The sequence below is a fragment of the Cyprinus carpio genome, chromosome A8 (assembly GCF_018340385.1).
Source record: "Cyprinus carpio isolate SPL01 chromosome A8, ASM1834038v1, whole genome shotgun sequence".
Classification (NCBI taxonomy): domain Eukaryota; kingdom Metazoa; phylum Chordata; class Actinopteri; order Cypriniformes; family Cyprinidae; genus Cyprinus; species Cyprinus carpio.
Genome location: NC_056579.1, coordinates 12,989,792 through 13,014,495, shown reverse-complemented (window position 1 = coordinate 13,014,495; position 24,704 = coordinate 12,989,792). Strand labels below are relative to the sequence as shown.

Genomic DNA, 24,704 nt, shown 5'->3' with positions numbered 1-24,704 from the left:
TGTATATATGTATATATGTATATCTGTATATATATGTGTGTGTGTGTATATGTATATATATATATCTTTATATATATGTGTGTGTGTGTGTGTGTGTGTGTGTATCTGCTGTGTGGAAATTCCAAAAATATTACAAATTGCTTTCGATAATTGAAATAAAAAAATAAATATTAAATAATGTGTTTATAAAATATTTGTTTAAGCTGTGAAAATGACCCGACCGCGATCCGACCCAATTAATTACAGCATCGTATAAATGACATTGTCACATATGATGCTCATAAGTTTCTTCATATTGTCACACCAAATCAGTAAAAGAAAAAAGATGGCACTATGAAAAATCTCCATGATTAGCCTGTTTTTGAGCTTCCTGCTTTTCCTTGCTTGAAAATTTCAGTCCATAGAAAGGATGACCTTAGCACACGTGTGGTTTTGTTTACAATTTTTGGTTAATTTACAAAAAAACCTCAACATTGTATTTTTGTCTGGACCAAGGCAAGTGAAATAGCGGACTTTCCTGTGAATACACCGGGGCCTTTTGGTGCGCACCCGGGTTTGATTGATGTCTGCTCGCAGAAAGTGATTCCTGCGTTCCTTTGAACCTTTTCATAGTCATTACCTAGTAACAGGGGTAAACAGCTACCACTCTGATGAAGCAAATGTTCCGTGGTTCAGAACCCAAAAAACACAATATGAACACAAACCAGTGGAGCCAGTGGGACGGGGGAGCAAACGAATTCAGGCTCGGAACAGGCACTCGAACCAAAAGTAAGAGCACCCTAAAACTAAAAATAGATATTATATTTAATTAATATATAAATATTTGAAATAACAAAAACAAAACAAAAAAAATGGCAAAGCCTTAAAATTAATAAAATTAAAATTAAAAGTGAAAATATAAAAATAAAGCTAATTCAAAATGTAATAATATAATATATAAATAATACTACAATAACTGCTTTGAATAGCTCATTGTTTAATATTTCAGACATCATAAAGTCTTTTGGCACCGGTGGCACTGAAATAACCTAGAAACTAGTGTATATGATGGACATTGACAGACATCCTATTGAAACAATGCAGAGCCAATCACATACGCATAGTCCAACAAATGATCTAACAGCCAATAAATCAAAAAGACATATGTGAAAATCTATGCTAAAAATGAAATTTGACTTGTTCTTTTGGGTGGGCACCCGTTTGGATAGACACTGTCCACTAGCCAAAGCAACACCCAGGTTTAGCACAACTTTGGGCCTGTGGTAAGCTGAGCCGGTTTGTGTTGTTTCCTTTTTCTGTTAAATAGGTGAAAACAAAACAGAGTAGAGCTGTTTATCAGTTTGAAGATCTTTAAAAAGGGATCAAAGAAAACAACTTATATAAGACTTGTAATATCCAAAAGCAACTGAGGCAACATGAACCAAAATATAACAAAAATGTCTGAAGGATGTAATTTATGCTGTATTATACTGCCAACTCAAATAAATTCACTGCTTCAAGCGGTGTCATATTTATGACCGTTGATTCAATGTACCCCAAGCCTATTGGTTCTTACCCAACTCCAAGCATTCTGGGAAAAAAATGCTTGAGCCATCAGATAACTTTTGTGTTTTCATTTAATGTGTCACATCAGAGCTCATGAGATCACCAAGGAAGCTGTGGCTCATTTTACCCCAGAGTGACCTTAAACATACTCAGATTTTTCTCCCTATCTGCTTCTGCTTTTTATCTGCTTTTCACCCACTGGCAATGATTTTCTGTTTTTTGGGTGTTTGTGTTTATTCTCAAATTCTGCCTTGCTCTTTAATCCTCCTTTATGAACATGTCGTCCAGCATCTAGGCAAACTGAGACAGAGAGTAAAGACTTTTAATGATATTTGACCTCCCTAAGACCCAGACACCTACACCAAACCCGATCAAGGGGTGAATAATACAGACCATTCTTTCTTTCTCTCTTAAACACACACACACAGTGGCAGTGGTCTCAGGTGACCTGTTGTATTCTACTTCTTTCTCTGTGGGTCATTAGCAATACAATCTTAACAGGGTATAAAGCAATCTGCCCCCTAAGACTGCCAGAATATTGAAAATCCACATGCTACAATTGGCCACAAAACACTAACTTAAAGCTGGCTGGTGTTCAACATGCCACAAATGGCAAACCAAAAGTTCATGACAGAAACACAAGAGCTGAATGAATCTGTCAAAGAGGATTTGGAGATTAAGTGCAAGGACAAAAATGCTGCTATAAACTATGAAACAAAGAAATCTTTGAGGTAAATACCTTTCTTAAGCGGCTGTAAGTGAAATGGACACAAAAGTCTTAGACATGTGAGCCGGTACAGCTGCCACTAAGGCTAGCATGCGCACCGGGATCTAAGTGCATAAACACTGGCCAAAATTAATGTCACACATTTCTGACTCGCATCATGTTTATAAATATGGAATGTTGAAGATCTCTATCGATACTTTTCACAGAAACTATAAAATAGGGTTTTGTATTTTTCTTCTACTTTCCACCCTAAATGTACTTTTTTCATAATAAAACTAATTTAAATCTACAAACAATCACCATGTATTTGTATTTAAATTCAAATAGATTTGATCAAAAAAAAAAAAAAAAAATGGCAAGACCATTACTGTCCATTAAAAACATAGTGAAGAGTAAACATCTCACAAAAGAGTTTGAATTTTCAGATACTGACTCTGAAAAGAGAAGTTCAGTATCACAGTACATGAGCTCTGATTCCTAAATCACTTCATCCTTTGGCATTTGACCCCTTATTATAGCAGTGCTGATTTAACATGGACAGGTCTGTCCTCTAGTGGAGAATGACCTGCATAACCTGTAGCTTCAGCTTCACTGCAACATTTATGGACATTTACAGTTTTGGCAAGAATGTCAATCACAACATGTGCAGACAAAAAAAAACATCTGATGAATATTTTATATGCATTTCTGAGAAATGCTGTGTCAGTTTAAATGTTCTTTAAACCACAGAACGATGTTGAGGAAGCAGTCAGACTGAGTGTTGACTTTAGACAGCGAGTGACCCTCATCACTGTACCACAATAACCTGAGAGACAGAAAAAGAGAGAGAAAGAGAGAGAGTGTTTGATAAAGACAGGAAAAAAGAAAGAGCAGGCTCTTTCTTTTTTCTTCTGAACACTTCATAGTCGACTTCTTTCAAAAAAAAAAAATTCTGATCCCAAACTATCATATTCTGCAAAAAGAAAAAGTTTATTATCCATTGACAAGGTTGTTGTAGATGCCATTAATGGCCAATATCAACAATATCAGCCTAGTGACTAATAATATCAGTATAATATGTGTGTTTATTAAATGCAGGTGTTTGTTTGTGTGTACCTGACAGGTGTGCTCCTGCTCTTGAGTGCTCTGTAGAGCTCCAGACCCTGGTGAGCTGATACCCTCCTGTCTCTCCCACCCAACATCAACAACACAGGAGCACGGATCTAAACACACAGGTACACAAACCATATTAAGCTCTACTATTTAGATATTAAGCTTATGCTACACAAAGAAATACTACATACTAATCACTATTCCTGTGTGTTTGTGTGCAAGTATAAGTTAGTGTGCACCTATCTGACCATGTTATGGGGACAAAGTTTTACCCAGAAGTGAGTTAAACCTAACAAAGCATTCCAACAGCTTTTGGGGATGTTCTAATTTGTAAAAAAAAGTATAAAATAAGTACAGGGTTTTATTTAATTGTAAAAATGTCGAAGTTTTTCTGTTAGGGTTAGGGTTCAGTATTCATAACTAGCTGTTTATAAAAATAGAAGTCTATGCAATGTACACATTTAGATTAGGTTAGTAAATGTGTGTGTGTGTGTGTGTGTGCGTGCATGTTTATGTATGTGTTTGTGTATACCTGTGCAGCATGTATTATAGGTGACTTCTCCAGCATGGAAATGAGGGACTGTGATGTGGGCAGCCGGTCAAAATCATACTGAAGCCCAACAGAGAAATATCTCCTGTAGGGACAGCATAAAAACATAACACCATTACAGTCACCTTCAGCCACTGCAAACACTTATTCATCTTTAATAACAGGGTTATTAACAAATGTAAATGTGAGTGCATTACCAATCTACAATATCACTGGTTCCAAGCAGTGTGGCTGCGTTGATCACAGGGTTTCTTGCCGCACATGCTCTGTAGAAATCTGGATACTGACCAACCAGGTGGCAGGCCAGAAAACCACCGTGAGACCCGCCCATCACTGCCACCCTATCAGGATCAAGGGTCGTCTCATTCTGCAAAGTCCACAACACTGCCCTCTGGACACGAAAAAATGACAAATGAACTAATGAAATACTCTCTCAATATGTGCACATTATTTGTGCATATACACACATGAACATCTTTGACATCCTGATTGCCAATGTTTCCAAGCAGAGACTCTATGCCATCTTGACCGAAACCTGTGGAGCCCCTGTAGTTCACTGTGACACACAAAATCATACCTTAAATCAGTGCTCGTTCTGTATTTTTTCTTGTGTGTGACAGAACTAGAATGCCACATAAACACTCACCCATCAGAACAGCAAATCCTAGTTTGGTTAAAGCAGCGGCTGTGGCGTTCCAGTCAGCAGCAAAATGAGCATGAGGACCACCTGCACAGACAAATACTTCACTGATCACTGGCGTCTGAGAGATAATGATGTCATGGACAAAAAAATGGTCAGCCTTACCATGTATATTTACCACTAGAGGAGTTTTCCTTCTCTCTGGAGGATTGTACGGCTTTAACAAAATTGCTCCAAAATTTAGTCCAGCTAAATAAGTAGAAAGGAGGAAAGAGTAAAATCACAAAGAAATATTGCTGGTAGCAGCTGTAAATCTGATGATACATCCATGTTACTCACAGAAATGATGGTTCTCCTCTTGAGAAGGGGGTGTGATCAACATGGGCTGCCAATCGAATCCCTCATACACATCTGCTCCGCCCACATTACAAAGTTGCATGTCCTCAGCCTGATCCACTGATGAGAGGAAGCCAACTTTCTACAGAAAACACACAGTGTTACATTTAATGCAGTTTCTTCAGTCAAAATTAATTATTAGAAAAAAGTGTGTGCATGTGTGCGTGGTTGTACAAGGCAAGGAGGTTGATTTGGAGATGAGCAGCTCATCACCATCAGGTCTTTTTGTATTGCCAACAGCTGCACACTTCCAAAATCATCTACCAAACCCAAACACACAGAATTAATGACTGTCACAACTGGCAAGAAACATGGTAAGGACGCTGACAGTAAAGTGACCAAATGGTCTTAGAATATCTTTCTTGAGCAGTCATGACATCATCCATATTTACACTACCTAGTCTTAGTGCATCCAGTCTGCACACTTGTGTTACTCTTTCTGTGGTTCTGTCAACTGAGAACACTGCCTAGAAGAACAGATAGTGCAAATCACAAAATCGTAACACTAAGAATCAGAAATACAGAATCCACACAGTGCAGACATGAGATACATCCAGGTTTTCTATGAAAGATATTTAACAGCATGCCATACATTTTTTTGTGTGTGTGTGTATTTGTTTACCTTATTGTTTTCACAGGCACTGCTGAAGAAGATTCTCTCATTGTCTGCAGACCAGCATTGAGACGGCAACGACTCGTATATACCAGCAAACTGACCTGTGAAGGGACATGACATCACACCTGAGCTCATTGTGAAAAGCGTATATAAATAAAAATGACTTCACGTCACTCTTTAATGTGTGTGCATGTGTGTTTTCATCCACAGCAAGTACCTTTTTCCGCTCTCCGGACCACATCTACTAAGACCGAAGTGCTTCTGTTCTTCATGTCATACTAAAAAACATGAAAAAAACAAAGTAGTCTAATAAATAGTCTGATTTGTAGTGAGTAAGATTAATCTTATTCAAATAAGTCTCTTATGCTCACCAAGGCTGCAATTGTTTGATTGAAAATACAGTAAAAAGAGTAAGATGAAATATTGTTTAAATTTAAAATAACTTTTTTATTTTAATATTTTTTTCAGTAGCCATTAGTCCAGTCTTAACTGTCACATGATCCTTCAGAAATCATTCTAACATGCTGATTTGGTGCTCAAGATACATTTCTTATTACTATTCATTTTAAAAAAAGTTGTGCTTCTTAATATTTTTGTGGAAACCATGATACATTTTTTTTCAGGATTCTTATTGAATAAAGAGTTCAAAAGAACAGCATTTGTTATATAGCATTTAGTTTATGATATATTAAAGGGATAGTTCACCCCAAAATGAAAATTCTGTCCTTAATTATTCACCCTCGTGTCATTCCAAACCCGTAAGACCTTCGTTCATCAGAACACAGTTTAAGATAGTTTTGATGAAATCTGCAAGCTTTCTGACCCTGCATAGAAAGCAACACAACTGACACATTCAAGGTCCAGAAAGGTAGTAAGGACATCATTTAAATAGTCCATGTGACAGCAGTGGGTCAACCGAAATTTTTAAAAGCTATGAGAATACTTTGTGCTCTAAGAAAACAAAAATAACGACTACACAAGAGTACCAAGACGCATATGTGTGATGCTGCTGACACAGGAGCCGGCGTTCTGACGTAGAACCCGGATGCGCTGCGACTTGTTTGCAAGCAGAATAAGGGACACGCATGCATTGTGGTGCTGTTGTGAATACGCATTGAAGACTGGCACGGAAGAGAAGAAACTGTTGAATAAAGTTGTTCTTTTTGTTTTCTTTGCACACAAAAAGCCTTCTTGTAGCTTCATAAAATTACAGTTGAACCACTGCTGTCACATGGACTATTTTAACGATGTCCTTACTACCTTTCTGGGCCTTGAAAGTGCAGGGTCAGAAAGCTCTTGGATTTCATCAAAAATATCTTAATTTGTGTTCTGAAGATGAACGAAGGTCTCACGGTTTTGGAACGACACGAGGGTGAGTAATTAAGGACAGAATTTTCATTTTTGGGTGAACCATCCCTTTAAGCTGTATGTTCTCACCAGCATCATTCTTAGGCATTGATGATGTGGTCCAAACACCTGTCCCTGCAAGTAGACGATCCAGCACGAGTCTGGACTCATTCGAGGGCTTGAAACAGACACGCCTTCAGCTGACAAGCACTCTGGCCAGGACAGGTCATATTGACAAAGAGAGGTTATAGGACCAAGAGTTCTAGTTTCACAAAACAGCATATAAGTCAAAGCCCAAAGAGTCAAGAAAAGGTACTTAAAAGGTGCTTAGACATAATCCCACCCATAAAAAAAAAACATAAAACCAAACCATATACTCGACATCACAGAAAATATACAAACTAAACTGAACTGAACTATAACATGACATCACTTAATTCAGTGATGAACTGCCTTTAACTGAAAATTGAGTGTTTACTATTGTCATTTTGCATTATTGAAAAACTATTTTCCTATTTAATACTGTAAAGTGCTTTGACACAATCTGTATTGTTAAAAGCACTATATAAATAAAGGTGACTTGACTTGACTAAAGATTCTTACCACAGTTCCCTTTCATATCCAGGTAGTAGAGAGCTGATCTGGAAAAAGAAAAATATCAGCAAAAATTTGTATTAAATATTTATCAGAATTCTCTGATATAAGCATTTTATTAAATAATAGCGCTTGATGGATTGTGGGATTATTACTGAATCAATATTTCGAAGGAAAAATTATAGCTGCCGAAGCTATCTTTAACTCCACCCCTCACCTACGATTAGAGCAGAATTTCAGGCCCAGTCTGAATGGCTCATTCCATTGGCCCACAAACACCACGCCCCTTCCATTAGGTGCCCACAGAGCTTAAGAAAGAATAAGGAGTGTTTTATAATTCAGTTAACATTTACAAAAACTGAATTTGAGATTGCTGATATAACATCTCCCATGTAAAGCCAGTATGGCATAACCTAATTGATTATCAATAAGACAAATGAGAATTGTAATATATATCTGACTCACCTGTCCTGGTGATACATGTGGAGGTACACCAGCATAAATGATAACTGCCTCTTTGTTGAGATCAGCTACACACAAGACTGGACAGCTTTTACCCATCAGACCTTCACCCCAGTCTTCAACATATATGTTCTTATCCTGAGAAATGCACACATGACTTCTTCAAAATCCTTGAACGCATATCTTCAAACGTCTAGCAATAACAGTAACTGTATGAAATTACACATGGGAGAAGACATTTCACCTGTTCTTCAAGCAACACAAGCCCACCATCCTCATTGGCTGATGAATGTGCTGATGGCTCCACCCTCTTTTTTTCAGCCACATAGAGCAACTTTTTTTCACATGGTGACCAGGCCAGACATGAAAACTGAGCTAATGATAAACAAAGAAACAAAGTACACACAATCAGACAGATATCCTTAAACTCTGATCAGGGCTCCAGACTTGAAAAAAGACCAAAGAGCCATTGGCTACTAACATGAATCAATAGTTTCCAAATTACAGAATGGCTCAATATAAATGTCTATCTTGAACTGCACTACTGTATCATTCAAAGGTTTGGGGTCGGTAACATTTGTAAATATTTTTGAAATAAGTCTCTCATGTTTACCAGCTCTGCATTTATTTGATCAAAAATACAGTTAAACAGTAATTTTGTGAAATATTATTACCATTTAAAATAACAGTTTTCAATTTCAAAAAGTGTTTCTTACCATCTTCGTACACTTTTCCATGTTTATTTAGAGCTGTAAGGTCCAAAGTTTTCTCCAGACCATTTTGGCCCCAAACCTACCAAATGAAAAAAAGAGGATTAAGAATCATACTTTAATAATTCAGTATTTAAATATCAAAGACATTAGCCATTACCTCCAAGTACTGATGTCCTGCTTCCTCCCGGATGACAGCGTGAACAGTCCCAGAAGGAGAATGGCAGCTGAGCAACCTGAAAGTGAGAATCGCATTTTAAAGATGGGTGAGTTGTTTACTTGTAGTCTTTCTTTTTATCTCTTGAGAATACATGAATATCTGCATATTGTTTATATATCTCTTACTCTTTCTCTATATGCGAGCTTGTTCCAGATGGCAGCACATGCTCAATTGTGTTGTGTTTACACAGTAGAGTCCATCTCTGAGAGAAACGCAGTTTCACCCCTCTCTCCAAATCACACTGACTCCAACCTACAGAGAAAGAGAGTTGAAAAGCAAGCACCATGGAGTCTTCATATAACTAAACTAAGTAAATAGTGAATACACCATAAAACCACATGACAGAACTCTCCAATAAACTTACGGGTCAATACGGTGATACAACGCGTCTCACTGACAGAGTCCACCAGCTCATCAGCGATCACAGAGGCAGAAATGGGCACTGGAAACCTGATACAGTGTCTGAACACATCTCTGATCTCACTCTCCATTGTAATCTGAAACCACAAAACATAACACTATGAGTCAACATAAACAAAAAACAAACATGAACCGGCCCTTCTTGTGGGGCTCACACTGTAAAAGCCCATTTTAGACACTTTACAGTCCACCGACTCATATGAACTTATATATGAATCATATATAGCCTATATAAACTACTGAAGTATATACTATCTCACGTACTATAGACTAGTGCACTGTAGTATTCATAAACTCTTAAAAATTATTTATTTTAATTTTAGATTAATTATTAGCTTTTATCAACTCATAAGCCTGATGCAGTTCCTTCATAAACCCTGCTCTATAACCAGTAATAAATCTGCAAAACCTCCCAAAGGATGAAATTCTCTCACCTTCTGTTGTTGTCGCAAAGGAAGTCTCTGTTGTTTTGGGTTTTTCCCCTGAGCAGAGGCAGGTTTCTCCTGGTTTGAAACTTCATCTGGGTGCTTCCTTCTTAAATGCACCTGCAGATTCTTCCTGTGCAGCATTAAACCACAGAACGGACACAGATCTTGTGCATCAGATCTGGATCTTTGTGGGATGGTGCTTTCAACAGATGTGTGTCCAGAGAACATCTCATTTACCAAAGTCTGTATGGCGACATCAGCCTCTGCAGAATTTGAGATGGTGGTCTCTGTGACATTATGATCCACTACAGAAAGATCTACCATTGAAGGATCTCCTTCATCCACTGGGGATATAGTTGGGTCCTCTGTTCTCACCTGCTTTTCAATAACCCCTCCTTCACCTGAGATTAAAGAGAGTAAAACTATCAAGCTCTCTGATCAGAGGACATCGATAAGCACAAGACTCATTATACATTACACACTGCATTTCATAGTCTTGTCGTCAGCCAGCCAGACTGACAGAGAATCAGGTGTTTGGCTGGAATACACTGCAAGACTTTTAGAATTCTGAACAGATTATAAAACACTAGGCAGACTTTGTAAATGTTTACATAGAATAACTGGAGATCATACAATAAATGACTGCGGACCACAAATTACCAGACTTTCGAGCCATTCTGAATGCAATAAATATTCGTGGCAACTAAAAACAATGTGTTCTAAAATTAACTCAAATTATCAAACTTGATTGAAATCCTGTGACTGGATGGAATGATAGTCTAAAGCCGGGGTCTCCAAACTTGGTCCTGCAGAGTTTAGCTCCAACTTGCCTCGACACATCTCCCTTGAAGTTTCTAGTATGCCTAGTAAGACCTTATTTAGCTGGTACAGGCGTGTTTAATTAGGGTTGGTTCTAAACTCTGCAGGACACTGGCTCTCCAGGACCGAGTTTGGAGACCCCTCGTCTAAAGTTTTGTCACTACGATCAAATAATGACTGAATAAAAATATGTTTAAATCTGTGCCTGATAGTACTTAGGTGATTTGTCATGCTGGGAATGAAAGGTCAAGTCAAGTAAATTGCATCATGCAGAATGTTTTCTGTTTGATGAGGCTCACCTGTGAAGTTTTGGTCTGCAGTCTCTGAATGACTGGGGCCCTGGCTCACTGTCTCCTCACTTACAGCCTGCAACAGCACAGGGCAAATAGAGTTGTGTATGTTTGTATCAATTTCCACAGCTTGTCAAAAAATATTGACAAAACAAGTCCCCAAAGATTCTTCCAGTCTTCAGTGTCACATGTTCCTTCAGAAATCATTCTAATATTCTGATTTGGTGCTCAAGAAACATTTATTATCATTATCAATGCCACAAACAGTTATGCTCCTTAATATTTTAGTGGAAGCTGATACATTTTTTTTTCAGGATTATTTAATTAATAGAATTATGAAAACAACAGCATTTAAATGAAATACAAAACTTTTCACACCATACTGTATTTGCTAAATAAAAGCATTATTTTATTAAAATATATATATTTTTTAATTATTTATAAAAAAAAAAAAATTACTAACCCCAAACTCTTAAATAGTAATGTATGTAGATACATAAAAAAGAAAAAAACTTACCCTTTTAGGGCACAAGTGTTGCTCAAAGTTTGCTTTTCTTCTCCTAATTTTCTGAGCACCTTCAGAGATCAGACTTCTGTGTCCCTCACTGACAGGCATCTCCTCAGTACTGCCAGCCTCAGACGCAGTCAGATGAAGATCTGGTGCAGGTAAACTCTCCTCTGATTTCAACTCTACAACTGTTACCTTGGGTTTTTTGCTCTCGCACATGGCCAGGTGTTTTAGAAAACCATCTTTCCTCATAAAAGTGGATGTGCAGCTGACGCAGTGAAAGTGTGGAGCAGTTCGGCACTTTAAATGACATTTAAAAATGAAGAACTCTAGTAAAAAAAAATAAAATAAAAAAAAGAGTAATAAGCAAAAGAGTCCTCTTTTAGAGATCCATGTAATACTAAGATTTACTTATGCTTCTATAAAATTCTATGCTTCAGTAAATATTAATACTTGAAGGAACAGAATAATCATGTATTCCTATGACTTAATTTCAAGTAAAATATATATATTTAAATGCTTGAGATTTCTTAAACGTATTATTTAGTACTTGCCCTTGTGCCGTATTGCTCTTCTTCTGTGACCCAGTAAATGTTTCAAACATTTGCTTTTGATGGTGGGTTTGAACATCTCAGGCCCACAGAAAGGACAGTGGTACAAGGAACAACAGTCCTTACATTTCTGAAGAGCTGGCTGCTCCTCTCCTCGCAAAATAGTTTTGTGTAGCTATGAAATAAAAAGGACAAAACATTTACACCTCAGAACACCTTGATGTGTCTCCTGATGATGGGCATTTCAGACAAGTGCTTTGCACCTAACTCTATCTGAATCTGCATTTAAAAAAAAAATAAACGTCAAAATCTTACAGTGTAATTTAAAGCAAAATAAATGTCATTATATGGGCAGGCCCAAAATATAATACGGGGGAAGGACAATGAATCCATTACAAGAGAGACGCTCTGTAATAACAGCTGATCCATTGGCGGACTCCTCCAGCCACGGGCCGATTAGCAGGTCTGCAGCTGGTCGCTTCATCAAACGGTCACTCACCTGTAGCGTTATAAGCGCTGTATTTTGGTAAGCTTGCTTATTCATTCCTGATACAATGTGAGTTAATAGATCTGCCCTTACTGCTAAGTATGCAGAAATTTTCAAATTTACCTTAGTATGTTGACTTGTATGGCTGAACATTTTAGCCAAACTTGTTAGGAGTCTGTTAGGTCTAAAATCTCGCGAGAGTACCCATGAAAGGAGACGTGTAAAAAGCTTTTCAAAATAAGAGTTAAAAAACATGTGCATGACCCTAATGTTAGATTACTTAAAATGAAATATAATAACAAACGAACTATATATATATGTGTATGTATGTATGTATATATATATATATATATATATATATATGCTTACACTCACTGTATGAACAACACATTTTTAATATGTAATCAAATACACAGACTGATAAGATTTGTAGAGCAATTCTAGTCATCACACACTTTCTTCATAATTAGTTTTTTCTCTTTCTACAAATACATCTACGCCTGTCAAAAAGACATCCAACACTGTTAAGGATAATTACATAATTTATTTAGTTTTTTCTTCCAAAACCCTGCTGCTGCATACAGTACTTTTGCTTCAAAGAAAATTCATGACATGGTGGTTTTTCATATTTAGAAAGAAATTCAAAAGAAATGTTGAAAGCATGATCTAAATGGGTAGACATGAGCTTGTGGTGAGGGTACATTGATGCAAGAACTTTATTTGACTGCATCACACTGAGCCAAAAAAACAAACAACAACCACAACCATGTATCACATCTTAATTCTACTCTAGAATTAAGATGTGGAACATGGTTGATTTAGTGCCAGTGAGAGAGGTTTACACTAACTCTGGCAAACTGCAGTCAAAGATGAATTTTCATTTGTTTGCATCATCAGATCATAGGCGCGTCAGCATAATCCATTTATAAAATGCTTATAGAAAAACTACAAAGAATTACGTTTTCTTGGCCTCTTTGTTTGTAGCAGAGCTGTAAAAAGTTAATGTTTCAATGATAAAAATTCTCTTTTGTCCCAAAAACACTTGAGGAGGTAAAACAGGTTTAAACAGAAAAGCTGAATACAGCCTTACAAGAGGTTGTTATAAAGATATAATATTTCATGTTTGTTTAATTGTAGGATTCCTAGCTTTCACACTGTGATGTTAAATAAAAACACAACACCGCATACACACGTGCACACACCCAGCCTTTCACACTCAGACAGTCACGCATGTCCATTGTCAAGTCTCTAGCTTGGCAGCATGTCAAACTATGATTTCAAGTGAGCCGAGGGGATTTTAAGGATGTAGTGTTTCTCTCTTTGTCGCCTTCATCCTCACATCACGTCGGCACGTTTGTCCCTCACTTTGTTCCTTAATTTAGTCCGAGCTTTGAATGCAGCAGAGTTAAACAGATGCTGTGAAGAGACAAACCAAAGTTGCATGAATATACACACAAAACCTTGATTTAATTTTTTGTCAGACAGCTCACAAAATCAGTTGAATCTGACTTCACTCTGCAAACTAAGACTTCTTGTTATGTCAGTCACCTTTCGTTATTTATTATAAGTGAAAAGGTTCAAGATTACCCTCTCTGTGCGGGAGATCCTGCTGGCTTTAACAGACGCATCCATGATGAGAGGAGGTCCAAGTCCAAAAATATCCCTCAATAAAGGATTAAACTACACAAATAGAAACAAAAACTCATTATAACAAACACTACAGAACAGTGGTTCTCAAACATGGAGTCAGGGCCGGTATGGGGGGGCTCAAAAAACATTAAAGGGTGCTTTAAGATGACTTTAAATTATTTAAAAACAAGCTAAAAATATATATAATGATATATAAGGTAGCCTTATTATGAATAAATGTGATTTGTAGTCCTGGAAATGTCACAAAAATTAGCAGAATTTTAAAATGCCATCAGTATTTTATAAAGAATATACATTTTTCTAGTAATGACAAGCTCTAAATTGTGTTAGAGTAGAAATTGAGAGCGAAAAATGGGATTCCTGAACATTCAGCTCTTGAAGCTTTTGAAATTCCAAAACTTACTATATACAGAAACTTTTACTACAAAGCACTGAATTTCTGATTTGTTTTAATTAGAATCAGAAGCTTGCATTTCAATTCTGATTTCGCTCAATATTGATTCATTTAGATACTCACCTGTAGGTGGTGTCTGACTCCAGACTCAAGCACTTCCTTAAAGGCATCATAAATCCTGTGGCGCATCCAGCCATCAATGTAGATGGCCTCAATCCCAAACTGGATCTTCTCCTCTGTGAAATCCTCATTCTGAAAATAGGAAGGAATGTTTGGTCTGATGTCGGTAAATCATAACCATCTAAGACAGTATTGGATCAACTCGGCTTATTAGCCCTGCGTGCAAAATTGCTATAAAATATTTGGATGTAATTTAATGACATGTTATATAAAAATAAAAAGGCATGAATTGTGGTTCTCCTTTCACCTCAATGTAGTGCAGCACCTCTCTGAAGATTGAGCGCTGTTTCCTGCGGTCATTTTTAGCACGATGTTTGTTTCCATCAGTCGCTAGGCTCTTTAGACTGTCACACAATGCATCGCAGTCCTCATACTCAAACTCCTGAAACACAACACACATTATGTACCCTGCCATCTTCCTGACATTCAAACTGATTCACCATTACACAACACACACCTGATCGATGTCCCGTCCCAGTTCATACAGCAGAGCGATGGTCTCTCCCACAGCAATCCTGAAGTTCACCTCACTGCTTTCTAAACACGCATGTAGACGTGGCAAGTGGCTAAAAGACAGACAAAGAGAAAGATCATTTTACAGACAAATAAGTCTATCTATTCAATCTGGGTGTTGTCACATGGCTTTTTTTTTCACCCTGATGAAAGCAATACATGTCTTGTATTCATTGTGGCTTAGATATCTGAACTGTTTTGGTGTGTGTCTTTGTAACAACAACGGTTCACTATAAGGGTGAAAAAGACAAGAAAAAAAGCAAATGTGAAATAACCACAACATGACATTCTTCAGTGCCTTAATATAAAATCTTAAAAGCAACTTACAAATGAGGAATAAAAAAGTGGCTCATCTTAAGGATGCAATGCAACGAGAGGTGCTGGCAATTTAAAGTGATAGTACTATAGTATAAGCTAGAACAGGGAGAGATTAAAAAAAAAAAAAAAAAGTGAGTGCATAGAAAAAGTGGTTTTGTTGTTGAAGTTCTTTTTGTTACTGAAGTTCAGCAAGGAGATATGGGTAGATTTGAGGGTCCAAACATTATCAAAACAAGTACTGGCTGTTCCTCAGTAAATGTGTTTATCTTGCATTTGCTTTTTTGTTGTCCTTTATCACCTTTATAGTGTGCAGACCCTTTTTTTTGGGGCATCTTTTGCCTATTTGGACTATTGTGGCTTATGCACCCACACTTTCTGTATATTTTGCAGTGAGTTTTTGGTAGAGTTTGAATTTTTTGTAACAAAAATTGGTTATTGTTAAGCTTGTAATGTGTTTTCTTGCGATTCAAACTCACTGGTTGAGAATGGTGTTAATGCGTGACGCAGGGCAGAGGGTGCAGAGCAGAGCCCACGACTGCAGGGCGGCGCTGTGGAGTGCAGGGGTCCCGGCTTTGACAGCGGGCAGAGTGCCATCACCCAGGGGATATGCACCCACAAACACACTCTCCAAATGTCCAAGAGATTTTATCAGGTCCTGAAAAAGACAGGAGGAAAAGACAGATGATACTTATACAAACATGCAGATCTATAAATATTCATATGCATTTTACAAGATCTGATCATACCTCTGCATCATCTGAGGCAGACACGTAGCAGCACATACCCAGAGCTCGAGCGCACTGACAAAAGGTGGAGATATAAGTAAACAATCCCATTTTATGTAGTCGAATGAATAAAAGTTTATAGACTTTATATATATTGAGGCATCGACTCACACTCTGTCGAGCGGACAGGCTGGCACAACTGTCAATCAAGATGGAGCTGAGGATGGGGCGGAGCATCTTGAAGCCCTCCTCACCTTCAACTCCGCCCCCGAGCTGCATGCACAAGAGAGCACACACTGTAGCTGCAGCGGCCTGCTCCTCTCCTCCACCTACACATAAAGACACTTTATCAAGTTAAACCCAGTTTATTTGCAAAGCGAGAGAAACCACAGATAACATGTCTACATCCAAGTGCAGCCTGGGATTTCTCCCCCTACTGCCCTCGATCAAGTTTTCTTTCTTATCCTTTATAGATGATAAATTTACAGTTTGCTTATGAATGAAGAGTGGTAGTTTTTTGATAGCTTAAAAGGGTAGGAGCACACAGACTAGCCTGTCTTTAGATCAAAACTATCTTTTGTGAATAAATAACACATATATGTGAAAAAAAAAACTAAGTACAAGCACTATAAGAAAGTAAAAAGGAAAAATACAAAATATATAATAATATAAAATATAATATAAATACCTTTTATCCTTTCAGTGCTTGTACTTTGTTTCTCACATGTATGGTTTACTTAAGAAGGAAACTAACAATTGATAACTATCTCTCTCTCTATGTATATAAAGCCAGAAGATTCACTTCAGTACTCATAGAAAACAAACACACATGTAGGATTGCAAAACCGGTCTCTGTGCCCTTAGTTTTAATAATGTCAAGAGTGTCCCATTGACCTTAACTTGAACTTTGACATAATGTGTGAACACAAAAATTCCACAAAAAGTCCTAATTCACACCTTTCCTCAAGCTCCTTTCCAGACAGTCACAGATTGTGAAATGTCTCTCTAACAGGAACTCATACAGCACTCTGGAAGAAAACCCCAAGCGCAGACTTTCTAGTGCAGCCAGACGGGTCTTAGCACTGAAAAACACAAAAGATAAGAGTGAAACAGCTGCAAAGTTCATTTAGTTTTCAGTAACTGTGTGTGCTTGCACTGCTCACTGTTGCGTCAACATATTGATACCTTTTATCCATCAGATTGTCGATGCATTGCTTCAGTTTGTCTTCTGTTTCTTCCTGAGCAGTTTGTTCATCCACCACCTCACCTGCACAGCACAGAGTCAGTGTATAGATGTTTTTTTTTTTTGCACTTGTATACTACTGGCAATATATATTTGTAATAATGTTTGTGCATGTATGATGTGATTTGAATGTCTCTGGTTTTTAATTGTGTACCTGTGCCCTCCTCTATGACTGACGCGCTCTCACTGGCGCTGCTGCAGTGACTGACAATATCCGACGCTAAATCATCATCACTCACACCAGACTCGCCTCTCACCCCATTTCTCCCTAAAACAGTGAGAGAGAGAGACATGAAGAGATACACAGTGAACATTAGTTTAATTAAATGAAGGATGGGAATGATCATAGGTTAGGCAGATGGGTGTGTCATAGTGTGATCATGTGTGTTTTAACTGTCCACAAAGTTCATATACCTAAACACCTCTGCTTGGACAAAGCCAGACGATTCACTTCAGTGCTCAGAGAAAACAAACACGCATGTAGGACTGCAAAACCAGTCTGTTAGTTTTAATAACTTTGACAGAAAGTGTGAACAGTCTTGACTATACAGAAAATCTAATAACCACATCTTTCACGCTAACACATACACTTCTCAGCAAACCAACAACTCAGAAACAGAGCTCTGATTTGGGTCAAAGTTCAGTGTGGCCTCTCTCAAACACACATATACACACAAACACACAAAAGCCCGCCTGTTTCCCATTGAGGTACCAGCAGACCTTTAGTTTAACATGAAAGTGTCAGTCTTAAAAACATGAGGATTTGTAAACGGCATGCTTAAAAATGAAAAATGTACTGAATAAAACAATTTCGATAATTAAATCCAGGAAGACAGATTAAAGTGTAGAAATATCCTCTGAGACTCTATCCTCTTTAAATCAATCACTGTCTCTCTGCACTGATCCACTCTGGATCATGAAACTACTGAATCAAATCTCTTCAGTGATCAGGTTAATCTCTAAAAGATAGGTCATGCAGTTCACACTCTTAAAAAGATTCAATCAAACATATTGAAACTATTACACTATATTTATTTGTGTTTCAAACAGCCTTACTAGAAATTGCCTAAAATGATGTTTGATTGAATACTGTAATAAATGCTTAAAATTCTGATCAGTTTCAAAAGCAGTTTAAATAAATATAAATAAAGACTAAAATGTTTGAAAACCTTTACCCAAAGCTTCGATCAACTGGTTCACTGATATGCAGATTTAAGCAAAAACACATTGAGAATAAAGTCAGAAGACTGTTTTAGAACTTAAACAAAAGGCCTCAAACTACGAGTTCATCAGTATCTCATCAATACGAATGTGACATTCCAATAGACTTTCAAATGGCAGTCTAACTGTTGTACCAATACATGCATCAGCATAACAAGACATGTCGGCAGGGATGCAATGGGAAGCAGCAGTGCATTTAGCAGAGGATGAATACCATGAATACCATGGTTGGGAATTTTTGAAAAATTAATCTGAGACAATCCACAGTAGCCTCAGACTTTGCAGAGTCAAAATGTGGATAGAAACAGTTAGTCCAAATATTTTTACTTGAGTTCCAGTACTTTCCAGAAGCCTCATCACTCAGTGGCGCTGAACTTGCAACAGACTGAACACAAGTGATTCCCAAGCAGCAGGGGGGACTTTTGCATTTAAATTCCACCATAAAAAGGTCAAATGACTACTTTTGTTAAACATCTCTGTTTCACTATGATTGCTCAAAGACCAATGAAAAAAACTTTAGCTGCCTCAGAGAAATAGCTGCTTGGTGAGAAAAAATAAAAGCATCTAATGATAATGATTTCCAGTATAATAGGAGTGAAAAGGAACACCTTTCTGGTTTGTACCAATGAAGATGTAGTTGACCTTTACTGATGGGGCTGTGGATGTACTTTTGACCAAAAAATGTTAGGAAACACTTGTCCAGAAGTCTGCTTTCACAAGAAAGCAGAAGTGATAGATGCTTCTGGGGCATTTTGGTTCTCAAGTCATGAAAGGCATTAGACAAATGAAAGATGATGTAAACAAATACACATGAATGGATATACACATGCTGCTTATTAAACATTAATGGGGTGAGAGACATGAGGTCACAAATAAGATCAGGTCATGCTACCTGCACGTGACAGGGCAGTCTTTGACAACTGCAGCTGAAGCACTTCCTGTCGAAGTGAGCCTGCTCACAGTGAACAGGAGGAAGAGAGAGATTAAACCAGTTCTTATCTGAGGTCAGTTTGACATTTCAAACATTTAACTGTAGGACAAGGCCAGCTGACAAGAACTGCTACTCTTCTTTCACTCTGAAGTTGCCTCAAATTACTTCTCAAATCTATCAAATGTTCATTCATTCCCATACATTGATTTATTTGTGGCGGCCCGCCACAATATTAAAACTGACCGCCACAAATAGATTTTCCAAAGGCTTTGACTTCGTTGAATAAACATGAGCACTGCACGTGTCAAAGTCAAAACCCGGTGCGGGTGTTTTTATATCACTGTATTTCTGAAGGAAACCATCTGTCTTCAGAAAATTATGGATGTCATTTTCAATTAATCATCACCATAACGTTAATTCATCACAAGCACATTTCATAACAGACTAAATCCATAAAAGATTACAACCATCACACGGAAACCTCTATCTGCTACTCCTGCTGGCAGAGAATGAATTTGCATATACTAAATAACAAAAATAATAAAGAGTGCAAGTCTGTGGGAAACACCACTTCTGTTATGAATATTATTCAATATTTTAATTTGAATGTTGGATTGAAATGAACGCTGTTATTAGAATATTTAATCGTTAGCATAAGTGCGGCTAACGCTAAAATAATGAACATTAGAATGAAGTTTCTTTATTAACTATTTAATGCTCCTATAACTTTTATTAGGGTAAAAAAAAGAGGGACATGATGATATTTACTATTTTTACACACCAGAGGCATTTAAATGAATTGTAAATCTAAAATATGCGTGTTAGAGAATGTACAAATATTTAACATTGTTTGTGTCATATCAGTGAGAAAAGCAGGCCTGGGCTTTTTTTTTTCTTCTTTTTTTTCAGCTAACTTAGTTGTTATTCTTGGCTTTAAAATTCAAAACCCTTTTAAAATTAAATATGTACACAGTTTGAAAGTATATTAAAAAATTTAATTAGCACGTTTTTGTGTTTTGCTTATCGTAAGCTGGTTTAAACTCTTTTTCCGGTAGGACATTCACACAAGTTCAATAAGATTTGAGAGTCATTCAGAGAAATAACTCTTCAGCACTCACCGCAGTCAGTCCTAACATTCATTCTGTAATTATTATTCGAAAAATAAAAACAGTATTCAAATTTTACTATGCGTTGCTTTGCTGGCCGTAGATGTAATTCCTAAGCACGCAAACTAAAAAGTCAGTTCTAACTAAATGCACTGGTTGGCGCCGTGGAGTAGGGCTGCACGATTAATCGAAATGGAATCGAAATCACGTTTCGACAGAAGCTGCGATTGTCATGCGTATCTTTCAGTGAAGCACAGTTCTGTGATCACCAGTAAATCTCCATCCGAAGGCAAGAGGGAGCTCTCGTGCTGAAACTCCAAATACGCCTCGCAGAAGAAACCCAGGAAATGCCTATAGCGGTAGCTGGATAAACAGAAGGTTTAACTGCTTTCATTGATTCAACGTGACTAATAAACGCAGGACTATGACAATATATGGTATATCTGAGTTCTTATTATTATAATTTTAATTAAAATAAAGTATATTAATAATGCAATGCCTTTATCACTGCTTAGAAAACTATGAAATATGTTGCGTGCCTTATTCTTTGTAAGAAGCCACATCCTCTCACAGAATTTATTTCAAACACTCGACTGATGTTATAAAGTGAGTTTAGAGAGAAAATGTGTTATTAAATGTGGTATTTTCACATGCTTTCAGATGGAGCAGCATTTACTACACAGAGCCATAGTTCACTGAGAAGCTATGCAAACAGCTGTCATTACCGCGAACAATTTCTTCAATTTCATAATCGTGCAATAAAATCGTCTGCAATTTTTTGCGTAACTTGTCAGTGAACTATGGCTCTGTGTAGTAAATGTTGCTTCATCTGAAAGCACGTGATGATGATTTACTGCTGATTACAGAACCGGCTTTAACAACAAAATACAATCAGATTCTATTAATCTTGCAGCCCTACTATGGAGCATGTTAACAAGTTATTGTTTTTGATTAGGGATGCACGATAAATATCGGTACAATATTTAATGCGCATCTCGTCAGTAAAGACGGTTCAGTAATCAGCGGTAAATCTCTAAACATGTGTGCTTTCACGTGGAGCAGCATTTACTACACAGGGGTGCGTTTCCCAAAACCGTAGTTGCTAAGTTAGCAACTTTGTTGGTTGCAATGCAATTTCTAAGTTGTTAACAGGTTAGCAACTATGGTTTTGGGGAAACGCACCCTAGAGCCGTTGTTCACTGTCAAGCTGCGCAAAACCAATATCATATTTTGCGCAGCTTGTCAGTGAACAATGGCTCTGTGTAACAAATGCTGCTCCATGTGAAAGCATGCACTTGTAGTGATTTACCGCTGATCACAGAACCAGCTTTACTGAAGAGATGCGCTTTAAATAACATGCCGATATTTATTGTGCATCCCTATTTTTGATCACAGAATGTCGTCTGCCTCACGAAGTTTGGAATTACTTTGATTAAAATTATCTTACTAAATTATCTTACAAAATGGAATTATTTTTGATCAAATCAATCAGTGAAAGTGAATTATCATATCATCACCACCACAATGAGAAATCACATGAATCAATGTAGCGCCATTTTGGCAATTCTGAGCAGTACGCAAGCGGTTTACGCTCTTCTGTATCAGCCGCGCCACAATGATATGTCTTTTTATGTGTATTTACACTTTGGTTTGAAAGCAAACAGCGCATCGGCGCCGCACGGCTGACTGTGAAGAGCTTATGCCATCTGTGTACTGCTCAGAATCGCCAAAATGGCTCTACGCTGATTTGGAGAGACACAGAGGAGAGCAACTGTTGAATAAAGTCATTATTTTTGTTTTCTTCGTGTACAAAAAGTGTTCTCGTCACTTCATAACGTTACGGTTGAATCACTGATGGCAGATGGACTTTTCTGATGATGCTTTTCATACTTTCCTGGACCTTGACTGTTATTTATTTGGCAGTCTATGGGACAGTCTCAAGCCTCCCTGTTTTCATCCAAAATATCTTAAATTGTGTTCTGAAGACGAACGAAGCTTTACAGGTTTAGAACGGCCAAGGGGTAATTGATTGACAAAATTTTCATTTTGGGATGGAGTAACCCTTTAACTATTAAAAAAATGCATTTCTTGTTAAACGTAATTTAAATAAACTTATATTCGAATATTCGTTTTTATGAGCCCATATATTCGAATACAATACTTTTTGAAAAATAGGTCCATCCCTAGTTTTTTTTTCTTTTTCCTCCATGCTTTAATTTTGCCACACTGCATGTGACATTAACTTATCAAAAACTTTTAATTGTGCTTTTAATCGTAAATTATTTTGCATTGAAACAAAGAGTTGAAATTTTAATCAATAACTTAATTAACATTACAGCTCGCGTGAGTAGTCCGGAAAGGCCCGGTTTTTGCGGCTCCGTGATACTTGGGCTAAATATACACGAGCAGGCATGAGCTTCACCTGTCATGCTGCAGACGGAATAACCCTGACAGTCAATCACTTTGCTTCTATCCTTACTGCTGAATTAAAAGGCAAACACGGTTTCTAAAATAATCATTGTTAAATATTTTGCTTATTATGCACAATTCAAGTTTTTAGAGCTGGCGCTTGAAACTGATATTAGGCTAACTGTAAACGGTGCCGAAATGGTTGCAGCCACATCATCAAGACCAAATAAAAGCTTGTAAAGAATAAGCCTCGTCAATTTCAAATCTTTTTTGCTTAAAATCCTAAAGGAAATAAGTTTCAGTTTCAGAAAACTTAGTTTTCAGCTGGGCAATCTGTCACCCAAACAAGCATGATATGTAACGATAGTCGTATTTTTAAATGTTACATTAATTAATCGATAATTTTGTGAGGTTTATGCTTAAAATAAAACATTCTTTACCAGTGTTTTAAAAACAATAGATTCACGTACCGACAAATGTTATGAAAACACGTTATTGCAATTATGCAAGTACATTGATCTTGCTTTAGGGATATGTTGAAAACAAACAAAAAAAATTGCTCGCTGATATTATCTCGCGTGACCATGTTTTATTTGTCTGTGACAGCGGGTGTTAAACTCACCCTTGCTCGAACTGTTCCCACCGCGTTTCCCCTTTTTGCTTCGTGGCATTCCGACAGCCGCTCCAAAACACCGAAGCTCAAAGGAGACAGATGATAGAGAACAAGAGACTGTGGTCAGTCAACAGTTTATCAACAATCCCAGCCGAGAAATCCTTCCAAGAGTATGAAAATACTGTGATATGTGCAGTTTGGCCCCACGATTCAGGCACCACCAGTGTAAGGTGCACCTCACACCGAAATCAAAATACTTAGAATGCAGTCTTAGTTTTAGTATTTATTATCTATGGTTGTCCCCAGGTAACCGATATCTAATACCAGGTTGCGATGGTAAATGTTTTTGGAAATGTTCGGGACGGAGGATCGTGCACGTTGCGGCTCCAGCTTCCACCATCTTCCCATTGGTAACGGCTTGCACACCCGGCACGCTCCTCCTCTACGGCTCAAATTACAGCAGAGCACTATGGGTAATGTAGTTCGCTGTATCACTCCAACCCAGGGCCTCTGCGAGAGACGTAAAATCGAGAACTACAGTTCCCACAATGATCAGCGATTCAGAAATGTTTGGATTGCACATTCTGCATAAAAAAAGTTACAGCTTTATAAACTTTTCTGTATGAAAACAATAAGGACGCTAAACAGAACTGTCAGTATACCGTGACTCTTATGGTTTTATGTTGCTAGTAGTTCTCATTAAGTGAGACGGTGGTACATGTGGCTATCCGTTTGTCAACACCATAAAACCCATTCACTCTTTAACAAGTTAATTATTCATAACAATACTTTTTACTACTTATTAACTTACCCAACTATTATTATTACTCATCTCATATATATATAATATATATTTATATATATAAATAAATGGAGGATAGGAGGGGTGCGGATGAGGTGGGGGACAACCAACCAAGTAAAAGTTTGTAAAATGATATAGAATAAATTAAATTATTCTACCACATTCAAAAAAGAAACAAAAATAGAAATGTTCTTTCA

At 37.4% G+C, this 24,704-nt stretch overlaps 2 protein-coding genes across 6 annotated transcripts; both read right to left on the bottom strand.

The window, feature by feature from the left end:
• Positions 1-410: 410 nt before the first annotated feature.
• LOC109095384 (acylamino-acid-releasing enzyme-like) lies at positions 411-12,609 on the bottom strand. Of its 4 annotated transcripts, XM_042762327.1 has the most exons (27): positions 12,526-12,608; positions 12,312-12,414; positions 11,919-12,090; positions 11,374-11,693; positions 10,866-10,932; positions 9,754-10,148; positions 9,264-9,396; positions 9,025-9,151; positions 8,840-8,915; positions 8,686-8,761; positions 8,214-8,344; positions 7,973-8,107; positions 7,725-7,816; positions 7,517-7,554; positions 7,004-7,125; positions 5,784-5,844; positions 5,573-5,667; positions 5,348-5,417; positions 5,125-5,210; positions 4,894-5,032; positions 4,720-4,803; positions 4,561-4,641; positions 4,382-4,470; positions 4,112-4,305; positions 3,897-3,999; positions 3,368-3,474; positions 411-3,077 (listed from the first exon to the last, which is right to left on the bottom strand). In XM_042762327.1, the coding sequence occupies exons 2-27, from the start codon at positions 12,342-12,344 to the stop codon at positions 2,975-2,977; spliced, it is 3,129 nt and encodes a 1,042-aa protein (XP_042618261.1). In that variant the 5' UTR covers positions 12,345-12,414; positions 12,526-12,608; the 3' UTR covers positions 411-2,974. The 4 variants fall into 4 exon arrangements, with proteins under 4 accessions (XP_042618261.1, XP_042618263.1, XP_042618262.1 ...); XM_042762329.1 differs by lacking the exon at positions 12,312-12,414 and having other exon boundaries at positions 12,526-12,609; XM_042762328.1 differs by lacking the exon at positions 12,526-12,608 and having other exon boundaries at positions 12,312-12,482.
• Positions 12,610-12,926: 317 nt separating this feature from the next.
• On the bottom strand, positions 12,927-24,376 carry LOC109095385 (interferon-related developmental regulator 2-like). Of its 2 annotated transcripts, XM_042762347.1 has the most exons (13): positions 23,715-24,376; positions 19,539-19,598; positions 17,580-17,693; positions 17,368-17,449; positions 17,140-17,264; positions 16,354-16,511; positions 16,204-16,257; positions 15,934-16,112; positions 15,084-15,192; positions 14,874-15,008; positions 14,570-14,698; positions 13,990-14,082; positions 12,927-13,818 (listed from the first exon to the last, which is right to left on the bottom strand). In XM_042762347.1, the coding sequence occupies exons 1-13, from the start codon at positions 23,761-23,763 to the stop codon at positions 13,738-13,740; spliced, it is 1,368 nt and encodes a 455-aa protein (XP_042618281.1). In that variant the 5' UTR covers positions 23,764-24,376; the 3' UTR covers positions 12,927-13,737. The 2 variants fall into 2 exon arrangements, with proteins under 2 accessions (XP_042618281.1, XP_042618282.1); XM_042762348.1 differs by lacking the exon at positions 19,539-19,598 and having other exon boundaries at positions 23,715-24,370.
• Between the last annotated feature and the right edge of the window lie 328 nt (positions 24,377-24,704).